At 36.7% G+C, this 26,617-nt stretch overlaps 1 protein-coding gene across 5 annotated transcripts in view; it reads right to left on the reverse strand.

The window, feature by feature from the left end:
• Nucleotides 1-26,617, reverse strand: part of Fut8 (fucosyltransferase 8) — a 199,545-nt gene that overhangs the window by 66,261 nt on the left and 106,667 nt on the right. For all 5 annotated transcript variants that reach the window (XM_076921929.1, XM_076921926.1, XM_076921928.1 and 2 more), the window contains 2 exons: nt 15,484-15,599; nt 15,209-15,371 (listed from right to left, as the gene is read on the reverse strand). In XM_076921929.1, the coding sequence (XP_076778044.1) occupies nt 15,209-15,371; nt 15,484-15,599 (279 nt within the window). The remainder of the gene's footprint in view (nt 1-15,208; nt 15,372-15,483; nt 15,600-26,617) is intronic.

Below are 26,617 nucleotides of genomic sequence, written 5' to 3' on the forward strand. Positions count from 1 at the left end.
TAATAGATTGATAAATTTAAAGAGCAGTTTATTTTTAAACCTACTTATAAAAGTACTAAGTCTTGGCAAATCATTTTATCCCAAGCTGTATGGAATTCAGAATGATCAAACAACTAGATGCCTAAACACAAGAAAGGTGTTCAAGTGGGCAGAAAACTGAAGACAAGAAACAGAGGCCATGAAGAACTGCTGTTTACTGGTTTGCTCAGCCTTCTTTTTTCTTAGAGCACACAGGACCACTAGTCCAGGGGTGGCACCATCCACAATGGGCTGCCCCCTCACCTCATCAATCACTAATTAAGAAAATGTTCTATTGGTTTGCCTTCAGCCCAATCTTACCGTCATTATCTCAGCTGAGATTCCCTCCTATCAGATGACTCTAGCTTGTGTGAAGCTGACAGTAAACTAGCTGGCACAATAAGATATTGTGAATCAAAAACAAATAAAAGAAAACTTCCTGGCCAGGCAGTGGTGGCGCACGCCTTTAGTCCCAGCACTTCGGAGGCGGAGGCAGGTGGATTTCTGACTTCAAGGCCAGCCTGGTCTTCAGAGTGAGTTCCAGGACAGCCAGGATTACACAGAGAAAGCCTGTCTCTGTGTAACCCCCCCCCAAAAAAAAACCCAACAATAACAACAACAACAACAACAACAAAAACAAAAAACAAACCAAAAAAACCACCACACTTCTTTATTTTTCATTGATGACATAATTGATAGACTAGACAACTCCTTCCCCTACTACCAAATACACACACACACACACACACACACAAACACAAAGAGTTTTAGGAGGGTAAAGACAGGAGTGATGCTCAGAGGGCCAGAAGAATGAATCAAAATGTACAGCAATAGGGGCTAGGGGACAGAGAAAACGGAGACCTGGTATGTGAGTGGCTATCAGGACTCAATGGGGATGACATTAGCCTAAATGCCCAACAGTGGGGAGGTGGAACCAGAAGAGACCACCTCCAGTAAATAGATATGGCCTCCAGTTGAAGCAGGGGACCACCCACTCATCTTGAAAAATTTTAACCCACAATTGTTCCTGTCTAAAGGAAATACAGGGACAAAAATGTAGCAGAGACAGAAAGAAAGGTCACCCAGTGACCAGCCCAAATTGAGATCCATCCCATGCACACACACCAAATCCTGATACTATTACCGATGCCATATTGTGTGTGCAGAAAGAAGCCTGGCATGGCTGTCCTTGAGAGGCTTTACCAGCAACTGACTGAGACAAATGCAGACACTTACAGCCAACCATTGGATTGAGATCAAGAACCAATATGGAAGAGTTAGAGGAAGGACTGAAGGAGCTGAAGGGGATGGCAACCCCATAGGAAGAACAAAAGTGTCAACTAACCCAGACCCCTCAGAGCTCCCAGAGACTAAGCCAAAAGCCAAGGAGCATATGTGGGCTGGTTTGTGGCCCCAGGAACAGGTGTAGCAGAGCACTGCCTTGTATGGCCTCAGTGGGAGGATGAGTTTAATCCTGTGGAAACTTTATGCCCCAGGGAAGAAGGATGCTGGTGGGGTGAGGTGGGGGCGGGTTGGCAGGTGAGGAAGCATCTTTTCAGAAGTGGAAGGTTGTGAAGAATTCAGGGAATGGGGACCCAAAAGAGGGGGGGCAACTTTTGGAATATCAATAAATAACAAAAAATAGAAAAATAACAAGAGAAAATACAAAGACCACAAATGAAGACAGCTTTTGAGATGAAGTTTCAACCAAGTATTTTCATCTATAAATAAGAGTAAAATCCTGTCAAACTCACCAAGATGGATGGATCACTATGTTGAGTGAAATATGACAGGTACAGAAAGGTAAGTACCACATTTCTCTTCCATATGTGAAGGATTTTTAATAGTCAACTTCAATATAAAATAGTGCTAGCTAGATATTGAGAAAGTGGGAGTAGGGTATACAAAGGGGGCTAGATTTAATCACTGCACAGTGTACACATATTGAAGTAACACGTGAATTCCATTAATACCCACAATCAACATGTTAGCAATCAGTCAGAATACCAACACATCACACACTCTTCATCTACTAAGTTTGACTTTAAAACACAAACCCCTCTTACACTCAGACAGCACGTAAGTTAAGTTATGACAGGAAACAAAGTTAAATTCATATTATTTCTTCAGGAACTCAACAATGTCTAGAAGTTGCGCTGCTACAAAACGTAGTTTTCTGTGTTAAAGGCCTGAATAAAATCAAATCAGAAAGTTGTAGCCTATTACTAAGAATTACAGTGATTAAAAAAAGCATTCTGCAAAAACCCTTGGTTTTTCAGGGATTCTACACCCAAAGCTGGAAATTTTGCTGTCTTTTGCTTTTATCATCAAAGTATCAAGAAATCTCATAGTTGAGCAGTGAGTATGGTGGCTTCATATAAGGCCACATCAAGGCCTACCATATATAAGGCTAAGCAAGATTAGATACCAGCAAAATGAGGGCACAGATGCCTGATGACAATGAGCACATCAGAATAAACTCTGGAGTTGGCCAGCTATGAGCAAATGTGTTTGTGCTATTGCACTTCTATTTTCATAATCATAAAACTTTTATGTGAAAACGGAGGGTGTCTAGTCTGTCTTAAATTTGCCATCAGGGAAACTATAACACAGAAGGTTTTTTATTTTTATTTTTTTAATTTTTGATTCAAAATACTAAATGATAAAAACTTCCCTCAAGGGCCAGTATAGTTATAATGCAAACAAGAATAATCTGAAGGTGAAAATTCAACGTTCAAGATAAACTTGAGTAAGAGAGATTGCTGCAAAGTCTAGTACCTGGGTAAATATGGTTCACAGACAAGAAAAATTATTTGAAGTTTGTCTAAACTCGCTGTGCTGGCTGGTCATTTTCATTGCCAGTTTCATCAGATTTAGAAGCATCAAGTCAATGAGGATATTTTCAAAAAGGCTTGACTGAAGACTCAAACAACTCTAGGCAGCACCTTTCTCTGTGTTGGGGTCCCAGACTGAATAAAAAGGAAAAAGCAAGTGGAGCACCTGCATTCCTCTCTGCCTCCTGACTACAAACAGTGTGACAAGTAGCCTAACAAGCCCGCCGCCTTGACATACCAGACTGCATTTCCTGACATACCAGACTGCACTCTCAATCTGAGAATCAAAATAAACTTTTAGACTTTAAGTTGCTTCTTGTCAGGTAGTTGATCACAGTAATAAGGAAAGGAACTGATACAGTGGCCTCATTTCTCCAGGTCTAAGAATAACTAAAAATAGGTTTAGAGTAACTCCACCTTATCCACTGGAGATACATTTGGAAACTCCCATCCAGGGAATGCTTGAAACTATATACAGTACCAATTTTTCCGATACATACAAACCTATAGTAATGTTTAGTTTATAGATTATACATAGTAAGAAATTAGTACGTCTACCTCTGCACTTTGTGGTATTATAAAGCAAAGAAAGAAATTCATAAAAACAAGCACTACAACACTATGGTAGTCCACGTGGTAACAGAGATAGCTACTAAGTGACTGTCCACTGGCATATGTAGTATGGATTGAATATACAAAGAGATTATTCATATCCTGGAAAGATGGTTTGAGATCTCACTGTGCCACTTAGAATGATAGACAATTTAACACTTGTAAATTATTTATTTCTGGAATTCTCCATTTAGTATTTTTAGACTGGTTGACAATGGCTAACAGACTAGAAAGTAAACAACAGATAAGAGGGCAGTACTGTAATTCTGCTCACTTCAGGGGATTATTGAACTAATAAGGTGGTTGTATTGATAATGAAGACACTTTATCATTAGTGATTAGCATATAGACAATCCTTGGTAAATCATTAGTTTCACCATGTAAATAATTCTTCAGTATGGACACCTCCCCCCAAATCTCAATGGAGGCAGGTAAAACAGAACAATGGGTACCAGGTGCAGTACGCTCTTTCACCTAGATCCTTAAAACTTCGATTTAAAGGTAGGGAGATCATTCCTTGAAGAAAATGAAGAACTAGTATCTAGTAGATAGACTAAATGGTAAACAGAATGAGAACAAATTCCCATACAAATACCTGCCTATGCTCATAAGTACTAGGAAGAATGTTTTATTATCACTTTAAAATATACCTGGATGTCTACAGAAAAAATTTTGGTCAAAGAAATTCAAAAGTTGAGAAAAGTTATAGACATTAAGGATAAGAATCTCAAACAAATCCCATCTCCAAGAAATTAAGATTGTTCCTCCTCCATATGTTTGGGGGTGGGGGGCTGGAGGGGAGAGAGAGAGGACACAAAGATCTGATCTGAAGAACTCAACATTTCAAGAGTGGAAACACCAATTCTTGAAACTTCCAAAGTGAGTGGAAAACAAAACAAAGTTACTAGGCCACAACAGCTATCTTACAATGTACAAGCCATTAGCCTATCAACCTTTCCCTACCATTAGACAGATAACTATATCCCTTATCTCTAAAGTCCTTTCCCAGCCTCCATAATGGTCTTTTGTATATCAGCCAATCTCTAATCAGGACACTCAGCCATAAGTATCATTTATTATTTGCTATTAACAATGCTGCCATTACATATTACTGGTAATGAGATAATACAGACTCAGCAAGGGAGATGAGAGTGCTGCTCCTCAGATACCTTTTTCAAGAGCTTTAGTCACTATAATGGAGAAATAGATCATTGGCTATTTGGCTCTGTGAGCCTTCCTGTCCTTCAATTTGAAGTTCAATAACTGTTATCATTTAAAAGCACAAAGAAGAAGCTCTAGCAATTATTTCAAAAACTGGTATCTGGCAGGATGAAGTAAAGACTCAGTGTAGGAGGAATTAAGTGGAGCACAGCTCTGCGGCAATCTAAAGGTGACAATACAAAACCCATAGTAGACTTAGAGGTCAAGGTATACATCTAAGCACTGAAATCATAGTACCATATAAATAATAAAACCACAATGGCAAAAACAATCATTCCAAAATATTTATTTCCACCTCACTATTTCAAAGAAAGGGGCTGGGGCCAGTCATGATTAATGATACAAAAACAGCAAAACAAAAAATAAAACAAGAGAAACTACTTGGCTGTATTACTGTAAAACAGTGGCAAGCAATGACTAGAACTAATTTGACTTTGAAATCCATGCAGCATGGAATATGTCACTCAGCAGCGTACTCCTCTAAGTTCTTCATTTATATTTAAGATTTATTTTATTATTTGATATGTGAGTGTTTTTCCTGTATGTATAAAGGTGCACTTGCATGTGTACCTGGTGCCCAGAGAGCTCAGAAGACTGCAACAAATCCCTTGGGACTGTAGTTATAAATGGTTGTGAGCAGCCGTGTGGGTGCTAAGAATCAACTCAATCCTTCTGTGAGAGCAACCAGTGCCCTTAACCACTGAGCCTATTCCATAGCCCTCTACATTCCTTAAAAACTATTACTAATCACTACCAAGTGATTACTCACTTTGGTAGCAGACAGCAGGACCTTAGCACTTATTAGATCATACATAACAGATTAATCAAATAAATACTGTTTTGCTAAAATTTATCAGGTGAGCTAAAACTCATATACAAGCATGGTATTTAGCAGCTTCTAGGCTATGTTCTAGTCTCATATTGGGCACCATTACTGACTTTAAAAAAAAAAAGAATTTTTTCCCCTGAATATGAAATAGTGAACTATGGTAGTCATGATGCAGAACAGTATCAAGTAGAGAATAAAAAAAAACTTCCCTGCCTTTCTTACCATCAACCTTAATCTCTATTATGAAAACAGTCTTGGAAGTAGGCCCCAGCTCTTCTCAGATCTGACCTTAGTGGGTCTGTGCTCTCAGACACACCTGCAGAACTTATACTTACAGCAGATCCTACAATTGTACAATGCAATAAATACTAGGTCCTTTCAGCTGTAGTCTTATGAGCCCTGCCCATTCAAGAGTCATAATCTACATTTACTTGAGATTATCCAAAAAAGGGACACAAACTGACTGATAAAAAGCAAGATGCAACAAGAAGGGAAGTGAAGCTCTGGTGACTGAAGAGGAGGGTAGCAATATCATGTCAGGCAGAATGAACTGTTAGTCAAAACTTGTCACACTGTACAAACAAGGTCACTTATTATAATAACAAAAGGGAGACTGTAACAATTATAAATATACCCAACACAATGGCATATAGACAAAGCAAATATTAAAGAACTAAAAAAGAAACTACAGCAGCAACAGAACTAGTAACAGCAGGAGACTTGATACCTCATTTCTAGCAATGCACAGATCATCCTGACAGGAAATCAATGGGGGAACAGTAGAATTTAACTCTCAGACCAAACAGAACATTCTAATAGTCAAAAACATGTTCTTCTGAAGCACACATGAAACATTTACAAGGTATGTGATATGTTATGCTTCAAATAAGGCTTAACAAATATAATAAGATAAAATCATACTAAGGACATATCTTTCTGCCTTCCATAGTCCACTTTTTTTTTCCTGAACTGGGGCTCTAACCCAGAGTCTTGCATATGTTAGACAAATGCTTTACCATGGGCTATCCCTAGCCTCATATTAGGTACAACTACTGACTATAAAAACAACAACAACAACAACAAAACAAACAAAAACAAAGGAGATTTTTTTCCTGAATAATACATAGTCAAAAATATAAGAGCTAAACTAAGACATTATCTCAAGACAAACAAAACGTAAACACAACAAGCTCACACTTGAATGCCAGAGTACTAAGAGCTATAGACAGATGTAAACACCTACATTTAAAAAGAAATATCTCAAACATCTCAACAAGAAACCAGAATAAGTACAAACTAAGGTAAAGTACAAACCATGTAGATTACCAACAGCTAGTATATCCAATGAAAAGCTATAAGGAAAGATATTTAATGATTAGATGACTTAATATACTTACTGACTTTTCTTCCAAATGGTGTGTGTGTGTGTGTGTGTGTGTGTGTCCCCATCCCTTGTTCACATGTGATGGATAGAAGAGTTGGTTCTTTCTTTTTACCACATGGGTTCCAGTAATAACTCAGGTTACCAGGCTTGGTGTCTTTACCTGCTGAGCCATTTCACCAGCCCTAGAAAATCTGTTTAAAAAGCTCATTGAAATTAAAAAAAAAAAAAAAAAAAAAGACTCTTATGTTTTAGGAGTTCCTAAATTCCTGGTAGGACACAGTCACATAGAGTTTAGTATGTGTCTATCATTACAGTTAAGTCATGTCTTATAATTTATGCTTTGTTAGGTTTATCTCTGTGAGTTTGAAACCAGCCTGGTCTATATAGCCAGTTCCAGGCAGGCCAGGACTACATAATCAGATCCCGTCTTTTTAAAAAGTGAGTATAGCTATGGCTTATCTGTCACGCTATTCCCTGAGTATTGCTTGAAACATTTTAATACAATGATGCAGAGCACTCACTCTCATCTCTGTCTCGCACAGGACCCTCCAGCAGAACATACAAACGCAAAGAAAGTCCGTCATGTCAGACAGACGGCCTGACAAATGATGAATACAAATGTTATATAACCCCCTCAGTGTTTTGTCTAACTCTCAGACTACAAAGCTTAGTAGGACGAGACTGGGTAAACTGCTTCTGTTCCAGTTGGCAAGTGCATCTCTGATGAACTGAATTTAAGCATCTGCATTACTGAGGGTACCAGATGTAAGAGATTTGAGATGCTATTTTGAGACATATTTCTAGATTTCTCAATAGTGTTCTACTATTTACACTTAGGGTTTAGTCATTATGGTAACATTCAGAGGTGAGCTGAGACTCCAGGTTATCCTCCTGAACACCAGGGAATCTCTCAAATAGTAAAAAAGTGAAGTTTGTTTTTCAAATTTGTAGCTTCTTCAAACCAAGCACTCATGCTAAGATTCAATATTTCCTACTGTTTCACAGAGCAAATGTAATAGTAACCCAGTCATGCTACCAACTACAAAGATAACAGATTTGCCCCTGGAGATTTTTCCCTAAAGGAATTTGTAAAGTCAATACATTTTTTTTAGGGAACAGCAGTAGTAATGACAAAATCAAAGTTTGTCACTGCCCTATAGTATAAAAATGCTTTACCAGAGTACAGCTATTCAATCTAATATTTGTGTCACTGCTTGTATCATCTAAACAAAAACAAAGAGCCTGCAGGAGGTCCACAACATTACAAAAGCACCTTGCCTGCCTGTCCACTGAGAATGGCAAATATCCTGCAGTTCTTTACCCCTGTCTTCAATGTTCTGGAAAAGAACAGAAGTTATACTGTCAACTTCTGAAAGCAACTGAAGCAATCAGCATAAAAAGAAACAACTCTACCAATTGTTTTTAGTGTAAGAAATACCCCCACAATAGACACCGGCTTTGTCAACCATAGACTTAGGGTACAAGAAGAGCAGAGAGTGTTGGTAGGATATTTGTCTAAAAATCTAAAATACCCAACAATGGGGAGATGGAACTGGAAGGGACCACCTCCAGTAGATAAATATGGCCTCCAGTTGAAGCCGGTGACTATCCACTCATCTTCAAAAATTTTAACCCAGAATTGTTCCTGTCTAAAGGAAATACAGGGACAAAAATGTAGCAGAGACAGGAAGAAAGGTCACCTGGCACACACCAAATCCTGATACTATTACCAATGCCATATTGTGTGTGCAGAAAGAAGCCTGGCATGGTTGTCCTTGAGAGGCTTTACCAGCAACTGACTGAGACAAATGCAGACACTTACAGCCAACCATTGGATTGAGATCAGGAACCAATATGGAAGAGTTAGAGGAAGGACTGAAGGAGCTGAAGGGGATGGCAACCCCATAGGAAGAACAAAAGTGTCAACTAACCCAGACCCCTCAGAGTTCCCAGAGACTAAGCCAAAAGCCAAGGAGCATATGTGGGCTGGTTTGTGGCCCCAGGAACAGGTGTAGCAGAGCACTGCCTTGTATGGCCTCAGTGGGAGGATGAGTTTAATCCTGTGGAAACTTTATGCCCCAGGGAAGAAGGATGCTGGTGGGGTGAGGTGGAGATGTGTAGGTGGAGATGTGTGGGTGGGTGGGTGGGTGGGGCACCCTGTCAGAGGTGGAATGTATGTGTGAAGAACTAGGGGAGAGGGGACTGGGAAGAAGGACAACTTTTGGAATGTAAATAAAATAATTTAATAATATAATAAAAGAATGTGGTTGTAAAAAATCTAGAAGCCACAAATTCATTTAGGGAGAAAATTCACTGGACATATTTTAAGCCTGATCATAACAACACTCCATATTTAGTTCCAACTTCACAGTTATCACGGTGCAAAATAATCACATCCAGAGTTTTTCACTGGCCTCATAAAACAGTGATTTACAAAACACAAATTCCTTTTTCAGAATTTTCAGAATATTCCTTTTTCAGAATATGTGATGCACTGGCCAGCCTCAGCAGCAGTTCTGGATGCTCTTTGCCTGCTGAAAGTCCACCACACCGTTCATGATAATGGACAAACAAGAGCAAGCTTCACCTCCCTGAGGATTGCTACATAATGAGGCTCGCACCATTCTCTAGGAAGTTTGTGTGTTTTGCAAGAGAACAGTGAGGTAAATGTGCACTCAAGGCCCCCTCCTAGGACATCTTAGAATTTATCCACTCTAGCAGTGCTTGAAGAGTATCAGAGAGACCTTCAGGGATTGGCAGGCTCATGCCCTTCTAGACACAGGCTATCTTTTGCCATAAGAATCAAATTTTCAGATGAAGATATTAACTCTGTCCTCCTTCTCTTCCAAGCTAGATGTCTTCACTCTGATGGACACGCCCTTCTTTTGCAATTCAGCTCTGAGCACTGCTGTCTACATTTTGATCTTGTTCAGAAATCTCATCACTTGTTTTCTGTTTCATTGCCCTGACTTCAAATTCACTCAATCCTTTTATTCATTTTCTTTTTGTTACACTTATTATTTGGAGCAGCATAACAGTGTACATGTCAGAGGCAGCTTGTAGGAACTGGTTATCTCCTACCACCAGGTGGGTAACTCAGGCTGTTTGGCTTGGCAGCTAAGCCATCCTGCCATTGCCCATCCCTTTAAATTTTCTGTGTCTGCTACATGGCTTATTCCAATGACTAATAACATCAAATACTGTCAATACTCCATTATCTTGAAGAACTGCCTAAAAAGTCCAGTTCTATAGGTCAAAGAAGTCTTGCAATATCTGACATACTGATGATTTATTTTCTAAATCTCTTAAGATTCTCTACCCACTTTTGACAACTAGTTGGATCCTATAGGAACCTGAAGAAAGCCAACTGTAGTGAGAATTTTAGTTTCTTTCAAAATCCAGTTATGTAAACATGTTTCATTGTTGTTGTTGTTTTAATGTCAGGTGTGGAAGCGGCTGCTTCACAGCAGGTGATTATGATTTGCCTTGTGCACTAGGAGGGGCATGATTTCTGCCAGCTGCAGATAGTTTAATTTTGGGGACTCTGAAGAGGTGCAAGGGGGCTTGTGGCAGCTGCTACTAACTCTGCTGCTAGTCCCTGCTGGTTCCTGCTGCTGTGTTTGCTGTTGCATTTGCTGGATTGCTGGTTTGCTATTGCTGGATTGTTAGATATTCTGACAATGAAGAATGGAATTGCCTATAGCTACTGGACATAGTTGAAAGAGGTCTTTGCCCCTTTTCCCACTAACCAGCTTTCTCTCCTACTTATTGCTAGGGGTTTTGAAGGGATTGGGGTGGAATAACAGTTGGAAGGGTGTTTGCTTTAAGAACCCAATAAAATAGCCTAAACAATGCCAACAGCCAATCTGGACTGTGTTGTTTCGTGTGCAGCTGGGGCAGTACAGAACTGCATGACTCCTCAAGGCAGTCTATGTAACCACTGAGGCCAGTAATAAACCCAAAAGTGAATTATAAAGAATTCTCAGGAAACCAGTAATAATCAAAGGGATTAGATTAGTAATCACAATATATAAAAGCCCTGAACTAAATACATTTGCAGGTAAATTCTGTATGCACTTAAGGAAAAAGCAATGCTAATCTTTCATAAAACTAAAGAAATGAGAATTTTCCAAACTCATTTGAAAAGGTCAGTATTACTGCCATACCAAAACCAAGTAACAATACTACAAGAAAAGATTGTAAAACAACACCCTGTTTCACTTATATACAATAGCCTTCAATAAATATGAGCAAACCAAATTCACTTTAAATTAACCAAGTGGGTCTATAGAGGTAAATCAGAAACAAGACAGAAGATGCTTACTCTTTATACTTTTTTGAACATGATTTTTGTAACCACAGCCAGACAAATTAGGCCAAAAAAAAAAAAAAAAAAAAAAAAAAAAAAAGAAAAAGAAAAAAAGAAATAAAAAATATGCATCAGAAGTTAGACTGTTTCTGTTTGGATTTGATATAATCATACATACAAAAACTCTAAAGGCATCACTAAAAGTTTGGTAGTACTAATAAAAATATTTGATAATACAAAGATTGCATTTCTATGAACTAGCAAATGATTCCTTAAAGAAATTAAACCTCGTCATTTACAATGGTATCAAAAATGGGAATAACTTCAAAGAGTTATCAAAAAGATTTCTGTACTAATCTATAAAACTATAAGACACCAATAAAATACATTATGATGCAAATAAAAAGATACCCTATGTGTATGAAGTGGAAAAATTAATATTGCTGTAAGGTCCATACTGGACAAAGTCATCTACATGTTCAATGTTGTCTCTATAAAAACTCCTATGTCACTGTTTAAAGAACCAGATAAAGCACTCTTAAAATTATCTTTGGAACTGAAAAGACTGCTATCATATAAAATCATCTTGGGAAAAAAAGAACAAACCTAAAGATACATTTCCTGACCCCAAACTATGGGTTTATAATAAACTAGCAGTATGATACCTGCTAATAAGTATAATTATTTTCTAATTTTAATAGTTTTCTAATTATATATCTAATAAATGGTAATAATTAAAATATATAAGGTACTGACAGCAAAATAAACAACCCAACTGAAAACAGAAAAAGAAATTAAATAGACAGTTTTCACAAACAAAACATAAATGGCCAACAGGTACCTGAAACGTTGCTTAAATCACTACCAATCAGAGAAATGCAAATTAAAATTATGATGTATTTTCTCACACTTGTTAGGATAGTTATTATTTTAAAAAAAAAGATAAGAGAGAGAGCAAAAAAATGGTTGTATGCCTAATCTCAATACCTGGGTGACTAATACAGGAGAGGTCGACCTGAGGCACTTAGAGAAGCCCTGTTGTAATCAGAACAAACAAGCAAACAAACAAGAACAGAGGGGAGAAGGAGGAGAGAAGAGGGAATAGAAAGAGAGGGTAAGGCTAGAAAGGAGGAGAAAATAAGTACTGGCGAGACTGGAGAGAAAAGGGAACCATGGCAATAGTTTTGGGAATATAAATTGGTGAAAACATTTAAAAATACAACTACCAAACAATATCCACTCTCACTTGTTAGTAAATATCAAAATGAAATGAAATCAATTTCTTGAATCACACTAGCATTATTCACAGTAGTTAATCTATAGTTCCTTAACTGATTGATAATCTATAGTCCTTAACTGATGATTACACACACACACACACACACACACACACACACACACACACACCATGACAGTAAATCCATAAAAAAAGGAAGGTAAAGAAAACATGAAATTGGGAGCAGAATCTCTTAGGGGAATTAGGGAGAGACAGTGGGGAATTAGAGATGAGAAATGGGGGATAGATAGAATCATATTTCATTATATAGATTTATATGAAACTATCAATGAAATTTTTTTTTAAAGAAAAGAAATCATGCCATTTCTGGCATCATGGATAAATTTGTAGAGTATTATGCTATGTGAAATGAGCCAGCAAGAGAAAAATAAATACTGTAATGTGCTTACTTAAGAGACAGAATCTAAAAGCTTCAAGCTCATATAAGCATGTGCCTAGGGTTAGAAAGCAGGAGAAATGCAGAGGGATTGTGAATTAGTACAAACATTCAGTTCTGAGATGAAATAAGTTCTGTATCTAATATACTGGCATAATGTAGCTATGCTTGTTTGCTTGATACTTGTAACAGTACATGTTATCAACAAATACACAATCACACACAGACAAGTGAATGGTGTGGTAACAAATATATTCACTCATTTAGCTGTGGTCATCATTACACACTATGTATGCATATTAAACAAATTATAAAAAGTGTACAACTACTGACTATGAACAAAAGAGTAAGAGAGTTTCACAGAGAAATGTAAATGAGAAATTGACATATTAACATTAATTTTTCATAAAAGACAAGTTTATTAGTAGTTTGGAAACAATTTACATACCATATTTGGACTACTATAAAAATAAAACAGATAATAAATATACTATAAATTAAGATATAAATAAAAGAGGAAATCAGATTTAGAATATATAAAAACTCTTGGTGGTATTCTATGAATATTTTAAAATTCTGTGAATCCAATGCTATTAAAAAAAAGTCTAAGAAAAATAAAAACAGGGATTTTTGTGGCAATAAAAGCCTAGCAGATTTACACACAGAAGCCCATTTAGTTCTTAGATTTGAGAATTTAAATATAGCCAGTCTGAGGATATTGTATATAAGATACAAATCCTTCCTATTTGTATATTTGCTACTTTGAAAGTTATTTCTCTAATGTGTTGCTGTGTTTGCTCATTATTTGTAGTTTTACACCCTAATCTGTTCCAGGAATTAAATTAGTACCCGGTGTTTTCTCCTACATCATACTCTCCATTTAAGACAATATAAGAAATGAACTTGTGTACTTGTACTTCACATTTTGTTTTCCATGAAATATCATTTAATATACACTAAATGGCAGTCACAGAGAACTTTATTATAATTTTTTTAAAAGTTCAACTACCAAGAAGTATAATGACGATTTACAGACATTTATCATGGGCTTATTTACTGACTCACTTTTACTTTATACATGTAATTAGAAAAGCATATGCACAAATTATACTTACAAAATAATTTTAAATTATTTTAATTAGAAAAAGCTGGGATTTAATTCTTCAACAAGTAATTTAACCAAATCATTTGAGTAAACATTTCATCAGAAGTCAATATTCAAATTTTGTTTTTATACCACATAATCTATTTATATCAAATCTTGTCTACATTTTTCTATAAAACTGTTATAAGCAAACCACACAAACACAAAGGCTTGTTTAATAGAAGCTTGGAGCAGACAAGCAGCTTTAGGGTAGAAGCCTACTAAAGATTTGGCCTAATTGTCTAACTATGTGCTTACTGTCAGCTACGGTAAAACACTAAGACTGCCTAGTTTGGGGCATAATAATTCCACAACCCTTTAAATCTATACTGTCATATTTCTATAAACCAGTAATGCTAAAGTCATTCTAATACACAGAGACTTTATATGTAATTTTGCTTAAAACAGGAGAGCAATCTTTCAAAATCACTGCAATATTGCTGATGATGTTAATATATGTGACTCTCTTGTTTGTATGGGGTGATTAATTTCCTCTTCACAGCGGTAGGTAGTACTAACACAGTCATTTTTCTTTCATTGTTCACTAATAAGACAGTAATTCCCATGAGACTCTTACTGAGAACATTGATTTTAAATATAATAAGCCAAAGAATGTTTTACTTTATTTAGAATGATTCTCATGTACATTTTATCTACATGAACACTTTAACACCAAAATGTTTTCTTTTTTATGGATGATAAACTGCATATCACTAGAAATGTGTAAATAGGATAAACAAATTTAGGCAGACAGATATTAGGTTCACCTCTCTAGAAAATAAACAGAACAATTAACAGAATACTACCCTTTAACCAAAACATGTTAACCTTTCATTAGAAACCCTTGAAAGGTGCTATTTTTAAGTTTGTAACGTCTGGAAATTAGAAACATTAACTGCAGCCTTGGTTTGAATTCTCTACTTCAAATATCAATTGTTATAAAAAATTCTGACAGAAAGATACTTTCAGATATCGTTAACTGTCAGTTTATATGGTATAATTCTTAGAAATACACTTTGAATAATATTTTGTTGTCATATAGCCTCACTGATTAACTATAATCGGCAATTAATTATCTTCTGTGATATCAGATAATCTACCACTCTTAAACAGTACCACTTGCCAATCTGCACAGAAATTAGAAAAAGTTGGAAGCCCAAATGAAGCATGCAGGGGCATACTACCTTTCATGGTGTCCTAAATCCAAAAGAATTTCATCTGCATGTCTTTGGAGTTCATTTCCTTCTAAATGCTTTAATTTCTTCAGTTCACTTTGTAGAAAAAACCAGAGCTCTTTAGCCCCATTTTCAATCCTCCTCCGTAAGATTTCATGATCCTTCCCCAGACCTGTAAAAAACAGAAAGCATGAGTGTTGCTAACATTTTGGTAAAAGACATTTTTAATTATTTGTGCGAAAGTCAACATATCAAGATGGAGAAAAATGCGTATAATCACATACCGCTTCTGTCTTGTTTCTTGTAATTTTCAATCTGTTCTTTGGCCTTAACAAGCTGTTCTTCTAAAACACGGACTCTTCCTGTGGCCGTCCCCTGGTCAATGGGGCCTTCTGGTATTCTGTATTCAGAGAGGAAGATGTGAATATTTATACTGTACAATAAAATTCATGTATACTTTGCTAAACCATATTTATTAATGTCTCTACAGGTCATTAAGAACACAAAAAGGCATTACAAACTGACTTTATGACTGCAGAGGATTAATCATAAGAACTGGCTTTCAGAACTATTCCCTAAAAACTTCCTTCTTATTTGGGGTATCACATTTGGTGGCAAAATGGTCAATTTCATAGTAGTGCTAAAAATAACAAAAATGTAAGAAAAGGTGAAGTGACTTAAAGGGAGTAAGCATGAAACTGAAATTGTCTCTGCAGAGTCATCAAATAGCAAAGACAAAGAAATTCTGTAGTAATTTCAGTACTGGGTTATATGACTGTTTCGATTTGTGAATCCATAGCTAGGAATGGTTTTATAGGGAAGGGAAAGATAAGAGGGGAAGAAAAATACATTAAAAAAATTGAGATTGTCTTCTTTATTTGTCTGAAATGGACAAACAAAATCATTCAGTAATACAAGTAGTTGAACAATAATACAGGGACTCTAGGATCTTTTGCTTCTATCATCAACCTATCTGTTCTACTTCTTTACAGACCTGGCTAATTTCTAGAATCCTTGCTTTTATCAGTACTTTGTACTCCATTTTGTTATAAATATATAAATAAAACTTTGGGGTAGGGTAAACAGTGATCTTCCAAAAATATTTGCAGCCTAATTTCTGTAATTTATAAATATTCCTTTACATAGCAAAAAAACCCAACCTTGGAATATGTGATGAAGGATCCTGAGCCTGGGAGGCTGGCCAGTGTGATGTAGGTGGGTGGGAAATGTGATCATGAGAGTCCACAGGAAAGGGAGATGGGGAGACTGCTACAGAATAGAGAAGGGTATATGGGTGCTCACTTTTAAGATGCAGAAAGGATCTACGAGTGAGAAATGGATCCTTTTTGGAAAGGTGAAAAGGAAACAGATTTTTCTCCTGGAGCTTCCCAATGAAATATTGCCTCTAGACACCTTAGTTCTAGCTCAGTGAAAATCATTTCTGACTTCTAGCTTTCAGAATGATCACAGGTAAGAAAAAAAAACCTGTTGTTTAAAGATAGCAACTTTACTATCTTTACTATATACTTTCTGGTATTCATCTCCACTCCCAGAGGAAACATACACACAGAGGTACATATTCTTTGCAAAATTATAAATATTAAATAACATGTTTATTCTTCTTCAAAAGTATAATTATTTAAAAAAAGAATTTACCCATTCTTCACACCATTGTCCTTTAGACAGTAATACAATCCTTTGGTACTAATGTGGTGAGACAGGCATTTTGCTTTTTAATAAAAAGCAGCTTTTGTAAACATATCACAGAACTGATGAGGCCAAATTAACTATTAATTATCTCCACTGCACTTGAGAATGTGTTTAGTGTTGTAATTATTGTTTTACATATAGTGTAATTGTATTTAGTACTTAGAACTGTACATGAAACTGTGTGCATTAACATCAAGCAGAAGCCTTAAAATGATCATCTTCCATACATGTATCCTGACTAATGTATGAGTATTTAAATATGCACATACACAAACAAGGCATGTACTGATATTTAATTTTTAAAAGTTGACCCCCTTGTTTCAAAATTAGATGGTTCATTTCTTGGAAACCATGTAAAATGAAAAGAACAAAAATATTTTTACCTCTTGAGATCTATTATGGAGGCACTGTGCCATGGACAGTGATTTCTCGTTCAGAACATAACAAAGATAAAAAAATTTCAAACAACAGAAAGATTATCTCCAGGCTCTCCTTATCTCATTTCTTCCTATACTGCTGGATAATACCAGGGACAAAATAGACATAAAAAATAAATGTACTCTTGTCAGCAGATTTTCATCTAAAATCCAATCTAATTCTAATAAATTAAAATAGAAGCAGTGATTTATATTACATTATTATATATAATTATATAATCCAATTGTGAATAAACTATAAAGAAAAAAGAAAGCAAAAGGACTATTCTTCCAAAACATTATCTATAAACATCTATCTGTATGAGCAGTCATTTTTATTTAAGCTTGAGGATGGATTGTTCTCCTATCACATTCACTATATAAAAGATACATAGGACTTCTACTTCCTACCATGGTAACATTAAAAGAAACCAAATTTACTATCCTGTATGAAATTAATCAAAACCAAAACTGTACGTGTGCATACATATACAAATAATATATCATCACAAATTTCTTATATGGTATATTACACACACACACGATCTAATAAACTATATCAGACAACAAAAGGTACTAGTTTCTAGAGATATAAAACATGATAAGAGCCCTGCAACTCACCCAACTCACATCTCAACAAAATTTCCACACCAGAATGCAGAGAAGGGGACAGGCTAGTGGACCCTGGTCTATTCCCCAAGATGAAGAAATGGAACTAGAGTATAAAACCAAGACACACAGAGTTCAAATGGTAGAGAGAATTCATAGAGAGCTGAACACAGAGACACCCAGAGACCTGAAGAATACTTGAGAATCAGCATAGTACCAATAACACATGGATGTTCTGAATAAGGAAATTAGTCAAGACTGGGGAGGAAACTCCCCAGAAAGATCAATGGGAATACCTGACATTCATACACATTTATATGGGGCACAAGAGATAAAGCTCAGAAGGATTTGGGATACACAGTGGGGAAAGTAGCCTGAGACTAATAGTTATTTTTATAGGCAAGATCAAAAGATCCAATTATTTTCAAGTAACTAAATCCCCAAAGAAAGCTTAAGAATACTTAAAGTGATCCTGGCAGCCTGAGTCTGTAATCTCACTACAAGAGAGGTTGAGACAAGAGGACTTCAAATTAAAGGCCAGCCTGGTCTACTTAGAGTAACCCTTTGCTTCAAAAATGAATGAATGAATGAATGGCTGAGTCTATTTAAGTGGTACAACATTGGCAACACATACAAGGTCCTCAGTTCAGACTCCAGTACCACAAAAAGGAGGAGAGAAAACTAGAAAAAAAAAATACTTGTAAGACAACCCATACTGAAAAAAGGAGAAAAGCCAGTTAATCAAAACATACTTAGCATATTAAAAGCAGTCACTTGAGGCTAGAAGTGACATTTCTGAGGCTCAAGTATGAGACCCATAACTGAAACACACACACACACACACACACACACACACACACACACACACACACACACCAAACATATAAAAGAACAATATAAGGACCAGAGCAGTGGCTCAGCCGTTAAGAGCATTACTGCTCTTGCAGAGGACACAGTTTTGGTTCCCAGCACTGAGGTGGCAGTTCACAACAGTGCATAATTCCAAGTCCAGAGGATCTAACACCCTCTTCTACTCTCCCAGGTCACAGGCACATATATGATGCACAGACACACATGCAAACAAAATACTCACTAAAGAGACAGGATAAAAAACATATATTAAAAAAATAGACCATAGTTGAATTTACAGAGATAAGAATGAGCAATCAAAGAGAAAAACAATGACTAAAATTTATTGAAGATTATATCTTTTCCTTATAACTTAAGGAACAAAAAATAGGACAAATAAAATCCTAACTAGAAATAGAGAATTTTAAAAAATCAGAGAAGAAATCAACAAAATAGAAATTGTAAAAAAAAAAAAGCAACAGGGAAATATCCATGACTCTAAGAGTAAAGGTTTGTCAGAAAAATCAACATACAGACAATTTTTTCCCAAAAGGGCCCCAAAGTAAATACTTTCAATTTTTTAAGGCTACACTTGAAGCCAAGGCCATATACAGGTACATATCTAACATTTAAAATATAACTCTTTAAAAATATAAAATTATTCCTAGCTTGTGGCTTATCAGAAAGAATGACTGGTAGAGTCTAAAGGTTTTAACACCTACTCTGGATAGACTAATCAAGAAACAGGGAATTGTGGCTTCATAGAACGAATTGGGTAGTGTTCCTTCTGTTTCTATTTTGTGGAATAGTTTAAAGAGAATTGATATTAGGTTTTCCTTGAAGGTCTGATAGAATTCTGCACTAAAACCATATGGTCCTGGGCTTTTTTTTGGTGGGGAGACTGTTAATGACTGCTGCTATTTCTTTAGGGGTTATGGGACTGTTTAGATGGTTCATCTGCTCTTGACTTAATGTTGGTACCTGGTATCTGTCTAGAAAATTATCCATTTCCTCCAGATTTTCCAGTGTTGTTGAGTATAAGCTTTTGTAGTAGACTCTGATGATTTTTTGAATTTCCTCGGTTTCTGTTGTTATGTCTCCCTTTTCAGTTCTGATTTTATTAATTAGGATACTGTCTCTGTGCCCTCTGGTTAGACTGGCTAAGGGTTTATCTGTCTTGTTGATTTTCTCAAAGAACCAGCTCCTGATTTTGTTGATTCTTTGTATAGTTCTTTTTGTTTCTACTTGGTTGATTTCAGCCCTGAATCTGATTATTTCCTGCCGTCTTGGGTATATTTGCTTCTTTTTGTTCTAGAGCTTTCAGGTGTGCTGTCCAGTTGCTAGTGTATGCTCTCTCAAGTTTCTTTTTGTAGGCACTTAAAGCTATGACTTTTCCTCTTAGCACTGCTTTCACTGTGTCCCATAAAGAAGTCAAAATATCACTATTTGCAAAAGATATGATAGTATACTTAAGTGACCCCAAAACTTCCATCAGAGAATTCCTAAACCTGATAAACAACTTCAGCAAAGTGGCTGGATATAAAATTAATTCAAACAAATTAGTAGCCTTCCTCTACTCAAAGAAAACAGGCTGAGAAAGAAATTAGGGACATGACACCCTTCACAACAGTCACAAATAATATAAAATACTTCAGTATGAATCTAACCAAGCAAGTGAAAGATCTGTATGACAAGAACTTCAAGTCCCTAAAGAAAGAAATTGAAGAAGATCTCAGAAGATGGAAGGATCTCCCATAATCATGGATTGGCGTGATAAATATAGTGAAAATGGCCATCTTGCCAAAAGCAATCTACAGATTCAATGCAATCCCCATCAAAATTCCAACTCAATTCTTCAGAGGTAGAAAGAGAAATTTGCGAATTCATTTGGGATAACAAAAAACCCAGGATAGCAAAAACTACTCTCAACAATAGAAGAACTTCTAGGGAAATTACCATCCTTGACCTCAAGTTGTACTACAGAGCAATAGTGATAAAAAAAAAAAAAAAAAAAAAAAAAAACAAAACAAAACAAAACAAAACCTGCATGGTATTGGTACAGAGGTAAATCAATGGAATAGAATTGAAGACCCAGAAATGAACCCACACACCTATGGTCACTTGATCTTTGACAAATAAGCTAAAACCATCCAGAGGAAAAAGGACAGCATTTTCAACAAATGGTGCTGGTTCAACTGGAGGTCAGCATGTAGAAGAATGCAAATCGATCCATTCTTACCTCCTTGTACAAAGCTCAAGTCCAAGTGGATAAAGGACCTCCACATAAAACCAGATATTCTGAATGCAATAGAATAGAAAGTGGGAAAGATCCTTGATCACATGGTCACAGGAGAAAAGTTTCTGAACAGAACACCAATGGCTTATACTCTAAGATCAAGAATTGACAAATGGGATCTCATAAAACTGCAAAGCTTCTGTAAAGCAAAGGACCCTGTCAATAGGACAAAACAGCAACTAACAGATTGGGAAAAGATCTTTACCAATCCTACATCTAATAGAGGGCTAATACCTAATATGTACAAAGAACTCATGAAGTTAGGTTCCAGAGAATAAAATAACCCTATTAAAAATGGGGTACAGAACTAAACAAAGAATTCTCAACTGAGGAAACTTGAATGGCTGAGAAACACCTAAAGAAATGTTCCACTTCCTTACTCATCAGAGAAATGCAAATCAAAACAACCCTGAGACCCCACCTCACACCAGTCAGAATGGTTAAGATCAAAAACTCAGGTGATAGTAGATGTTGGTGAGGATGTCAAGAAAGAGGAACACTCCTCCATTGTTGGTGGGATTGCAAGCTGGTACAATCATTCTGGAAATCAGTCTGGCGGTTCCTCAGATAATTGGACACAGCATTATCTAAGAACCCAGCTATACCACCCCTGGACATATACCCAGAAGATCCTCCTACATATAACAAGAACACTTGTTCCACTATGTTCATAGCAACCTTATTTATAATAGCCAGACACTGGAAAGAACCCAGATGTCCTTCAACAGAGGAATGGATACAGAAAATATGGTACATTTACACAATGGAGTATTACTCAGCTATTAAAAACAAGACTTCACAAACATTCTTAGGCAAATGTATGGAACTAGAAAATATCATCCTGAGGTAACCCAATCACAAAAGAATACACATGGTATCCACTCACTGATAATTGGATATTAGCCCAAAAGTTCCCTATACCCAAGAGGGTGGGGCTGGGAGTAGGTGGGTAAACACCTTCATAGAGGCAGGAGGAGGGGGGGTGGGATAAGGGGTTCCTGGGTGGTGGGGGAAATATGGTAAGGGGATAAAATTTGAAATGTAAATATTATATCCAATAAAAGAGGGGAAAAAATAGAAAAGCGGTTAGAACCAACATTCTTAATAAAATGTCAGCCCTCTTTAAAAAAAAAAAAAAAAACTATCTTGATACTAAAAGTTGTTTTGAGAATTGTATATTGCAGAATGACCAGCCTTGGTGTATCTACTCAACAAGCAAGCTGGGCAGACCTGCTCAAACCTCTGAGGTCCGGGAATTCCATCTGGAGGCAGCGAAGACACAGCATCAGAGGATTGTCAACTTGCTCTTCCCCCCCCCCCCTAATATCTCAACGCCCATAATCAGCTTGAAGAAGCTAATGATGAGTCAGCGTCCCTATTCCCTGGGCTTGGGGACTAAGGTGGTAAATGTTGGGCTGTCTCTCTAGGGAAAGGTAGTGGTTTTGTAGGAATAGAGAGGATTAGCTAGGGTTTATTGCATAGCCATAACCTATTAGTAGAAATCTGTACAATTAATATCAAGATGAAGATATAAATTCTTAAATGGCACCAATTTACTTTGTTAAAAACCCTTCAATGCTAGCATGACCCTGTCTTGAAAAAAAAGAGAAGTGGGGAGGAGAGGGGAGGAGAGGAGAGGGAAGAGGGGAGAAGAGGAGAGGGGAGGGAAGAAGGGAGAGAGGAGGGGAGAGGAGAGAGAGGAGAGGGGAGGGGGAGGGGAAGAGGGGAGGGGAGGGGAGGGGAGGGGAGGGGAGGGGAGGGGAGGGGAGGGGAGGGGAGGGGAGGGGAGGGGAGGGGAGGGGAGGGGAGGGGAGGGAAAGGGAAGCCCAGGATACAGGTCATTGTGAGGAATTTAGACAACTATTCCAGGCTGACTTGTTTAAAATAAGTATTCAATATTGTTTCCACTATTAAATAACCATTCTTTAAAAATCTACAGACTTTTAAAAAAAAAGAAGAAAGAAATTCTCTGCATCACAACCTTTGCCAATTACACCTTGTTTTCTTCATGTATTCTAAAGGCAGTCTTGGATTTTAAAACAGATTGGGAATCTTGTCAGAACTTGCACATGAAACAGCTAGATAAACTACTCGTAGAAAGCTCTTACAGGTAAAGATGGATGGCAGTAAGGGCCTTTTTTTTTTTTTTTACTAAGTGGCTTTCTTAAGAAATGTAATTACCTTGCTTGTCAGCTGTTTTCACTCCATTGAAAATTTTTTAAAGAATAATGACGTCAACATGATAAACTGCGCTTGAGAAGTAGCATATTTGGAATAAAATGTTAAAGGAGACTCAGAAATCTTGAAAGACAGAGTATCTTTGGATGTGTAGCCCAAAATAATCCCTGCACCTCCAAATATAGGCTTCCTGCAGCACAAGTTCTAAGTCCTCTACATGACACAAGCTCACACTATGAGTAAGGATTTAGGGATATTTTCCAAAATTCTCATAAGCAAATCAAGAAAACACATTCCTAAAAAAGGAACTTTTGTTTCCTTAGAGAACACTGATCTTTCTGGCATGAAAAATTTTAAGGATGAAGGTAAAGAGGCGCCATGATGAAGAGTGCAAACGGGGATAAGAAGTCTGAAACACAGCACTGCTGGTGAGTTTGGGATGCTTCCCTCTCTCCTCGTCCTCTGCAGAGCATTGTCAGTGCATCTGTTCCCACAGTGGGCGCCATAGCCTAACACCATTTTCTTTTACTACTACTTAGCACTGATGACTGAATCTTTCTGCTTTCTTGTTGTTTGTAAGGTTCAAACTGGGCTCAGGCAAAAGATGTTTTATGTTCAAGAGCTTATTTTAAAATTTCCTTCTAAACCACTAAGATATTTAGAAATTTGTCTTCATTACTTGACCATGAAAACAAAACACTATTTTCTCCACAGGAGAAGCAAAGGAGGCTAGGAAGAAGGTAGGAAAGGAAAAAAGAAGGGAATGATCAAGGCGTGGAGGGAGACTGGAGGAATAGTTTCCGGGTAATTAGCTTGCCTGGTATCCATGAGGCCATGAATTCAATCAAACTGCCGCACACACCACCACCACCACAACCACCACCACCACAACCTCCATTACACCACCACCACCACCACCACCACCACCACCAGTACCACGTCAGCCAATACCACCACCACCACAACAACAAAACTAACCAAAGCTAAATAAATTAGTACAGATTTAAGGAAATACATTTATATATTCTTGTTCTCACAAATCAAGAGTATACATGAATACATATACACAGATGTACATTAAAAACTTCAATGTATACATTTATACAGATTTCAATGACTAGAGTGCTTTTAATATACAGGCAGAGAACATTAGCCGAGCTGAATACTTACCACAACAAACTGCTCTAACTTACAAAGCAAATACTTGAAATATTTCCTTAATTCACTTTTTTCTTTGTTCTATTGCCATCGGTAAAAACAATACAGTAAGAATAGCTATTATACTGTATTGCACTCCAGTTATATTCAAAGCACTGTTTAGCATTTAATATATATTATTTCATCTAAGTGTATATATATGTATACACACACATATATATAATTTACAATTTCATCTAAATCAACAATAATATTGAAAAGTAAATTAAGAACACTGAGGATCAGGTTAAGCAAATTTGCTTGTGGTTCAAAAGCTAGTAATTGGCATAGCTAGAGCTGGAAATAGCTATTCTTAACCTTTGTTCTTGTTAGTAGAATTAAAACACATAAAGAGCAAATTCAAGTGAGACAACATGAATTCTAAATACCTGATTCAAAAGTTTGTCAGTTCTGCTAGAGCCACTTATCCTTGGTGTCTAAATATAGAGGTATTCAGAAGACTCAGAGCTCCAAACTACACTTCTGTAACATTGCTATGGGCTTTATGTAAAACAGACCACTCTGAGATATACATCATCCCAACATGTATGGATGAGACAGAGGAATCCATCCCAGTAACTGAAAAGATCATTCAATAATCAGTGTTTTGATTTGTTTAAACTGTTCTAGATAATATGGTTAGCCAGTGGTAAAAAACAAAACAAAAACACTGATTAAAAGTCCAGGCTGTAAAGGAAGAGAGATCTTGACAGGAATTTAACCATTTATTAGAGGTATAACACTGGATAAATTATTAGTCCCTTATTTTCTTATCTATAATACTATGAAAATAACAACTTTACAACAACAGAAGATGGATTCTGTGACCTAAATGTGCTCCAAAAGTAGCTCAACAGTGTTACTAATATCTTTATTGTGTTCCTTTGTAAAATAGCACAGAATCCTGTGGAATGTCTTTATGGCCTATTAGAAAACTTTTTGGAGATTTTAAGAAATATAATGATAGCTTCCATTCGTGAGATAGTCAGGATTACTAGCTTTAAAACAAACAAAATCTGCATACAGCAGTTAAAATTCAACAGGCTAGAACTTTAAACTATTTTAAACAAAAGTGAATCTCTTAAAGTTATTAAAAATTACATAGTTGGTATTTTTGAAATTGACTACTTATGGATTCTATTATGCTCCTTTGGCAATATTAATTGACAACTATCTAAACAATAAGATTTAATAACTTCCTGAGGTATTAGGCAAACCCACACCATAGTTTTTATATAAGATCTGAGAAACAAAAAGAAAATAGGGATTTTAGAAACTTCCTTCTCTACTTCTCAATTAAAAAATTTAAGAGATTCTTAAAAATTTCAAAGCTACTATCTGGTATTTCCCTTTGACCGTAACCAGAACTCTGCACTCTGGGGCTGAATCTTTTGATTCAGGATCTTCATTCCCAGAGCCTCACCAACAACAGTGTCTAGCCCTCAGCCTAGCCCTGCAGCACCAGTAATAAGACCACTTGCCCAGAAGTTTCCACTAGTCTATGCTGTAACCACATGGTTTATCTGGGCACTGGCTTATGGACCATTCCTGCCTGCTTCCCCATAATAGTGTCTTACAGTTATTATTACTGTCAGCAGGAATAGAGATTATTATGTACTAATCTGTCTTCTTTCACCAAGTCACATCAATGGCGCTATTAATCATCTATCTAACCCAGAGATCTCCTAAATGTTTCCCCGTAGGAGTTATTTTAAGTAAAAAGGTGGCTGAATGAGTCTCAAAGCTTGCAGTAGAGTATAAATTATCAGATTCCAAAATGAAAGTACCAGACAAAAGGCATTTACAGGAAAGAATGGCAGCCCTCAAATACAAACCCACTAGCAGAGCCTTTGCTAGAGTCACATGGTTTTCCCTTCCAACTAAGGTTGAAATTTCAAAAAGCCCTTGATAATAAAAGAAAACTTCACAAGTCACATATTTATTCCCCAGAAAAGAAAACTCCCTTAAAGGTGCCACTGCTTCTTAAATAAGGGAAAAGTAAACTGTGGGCCATTCTTTAATTCAGAAGTTATTACTTCACAGGCAAACAGTCAATCTTCCTGAACTGCTTTCTAGAAAGGAGCGACTACAGCTCACAACCAGTGAAAGCCCTGACAGGTAGACAGTCAGACACAGACAGACACACAGAGAAATACTGATAGA

Source organism: Arvicanthis niloticus, chromosome 23 (genome assembly GCF_011762505.2).
Source record: "Arvicanthis niloticus isolate mArvNil1 chromosome 23, mArvNil1.pat.X, whole genome shotgun sequence".
Lineage (NCBI taxonomy): Eukaryota > Metazoa > Chordata > Mammalia > Rodentia > Muridae > Arvicanthis > Arvicanthis niloticus.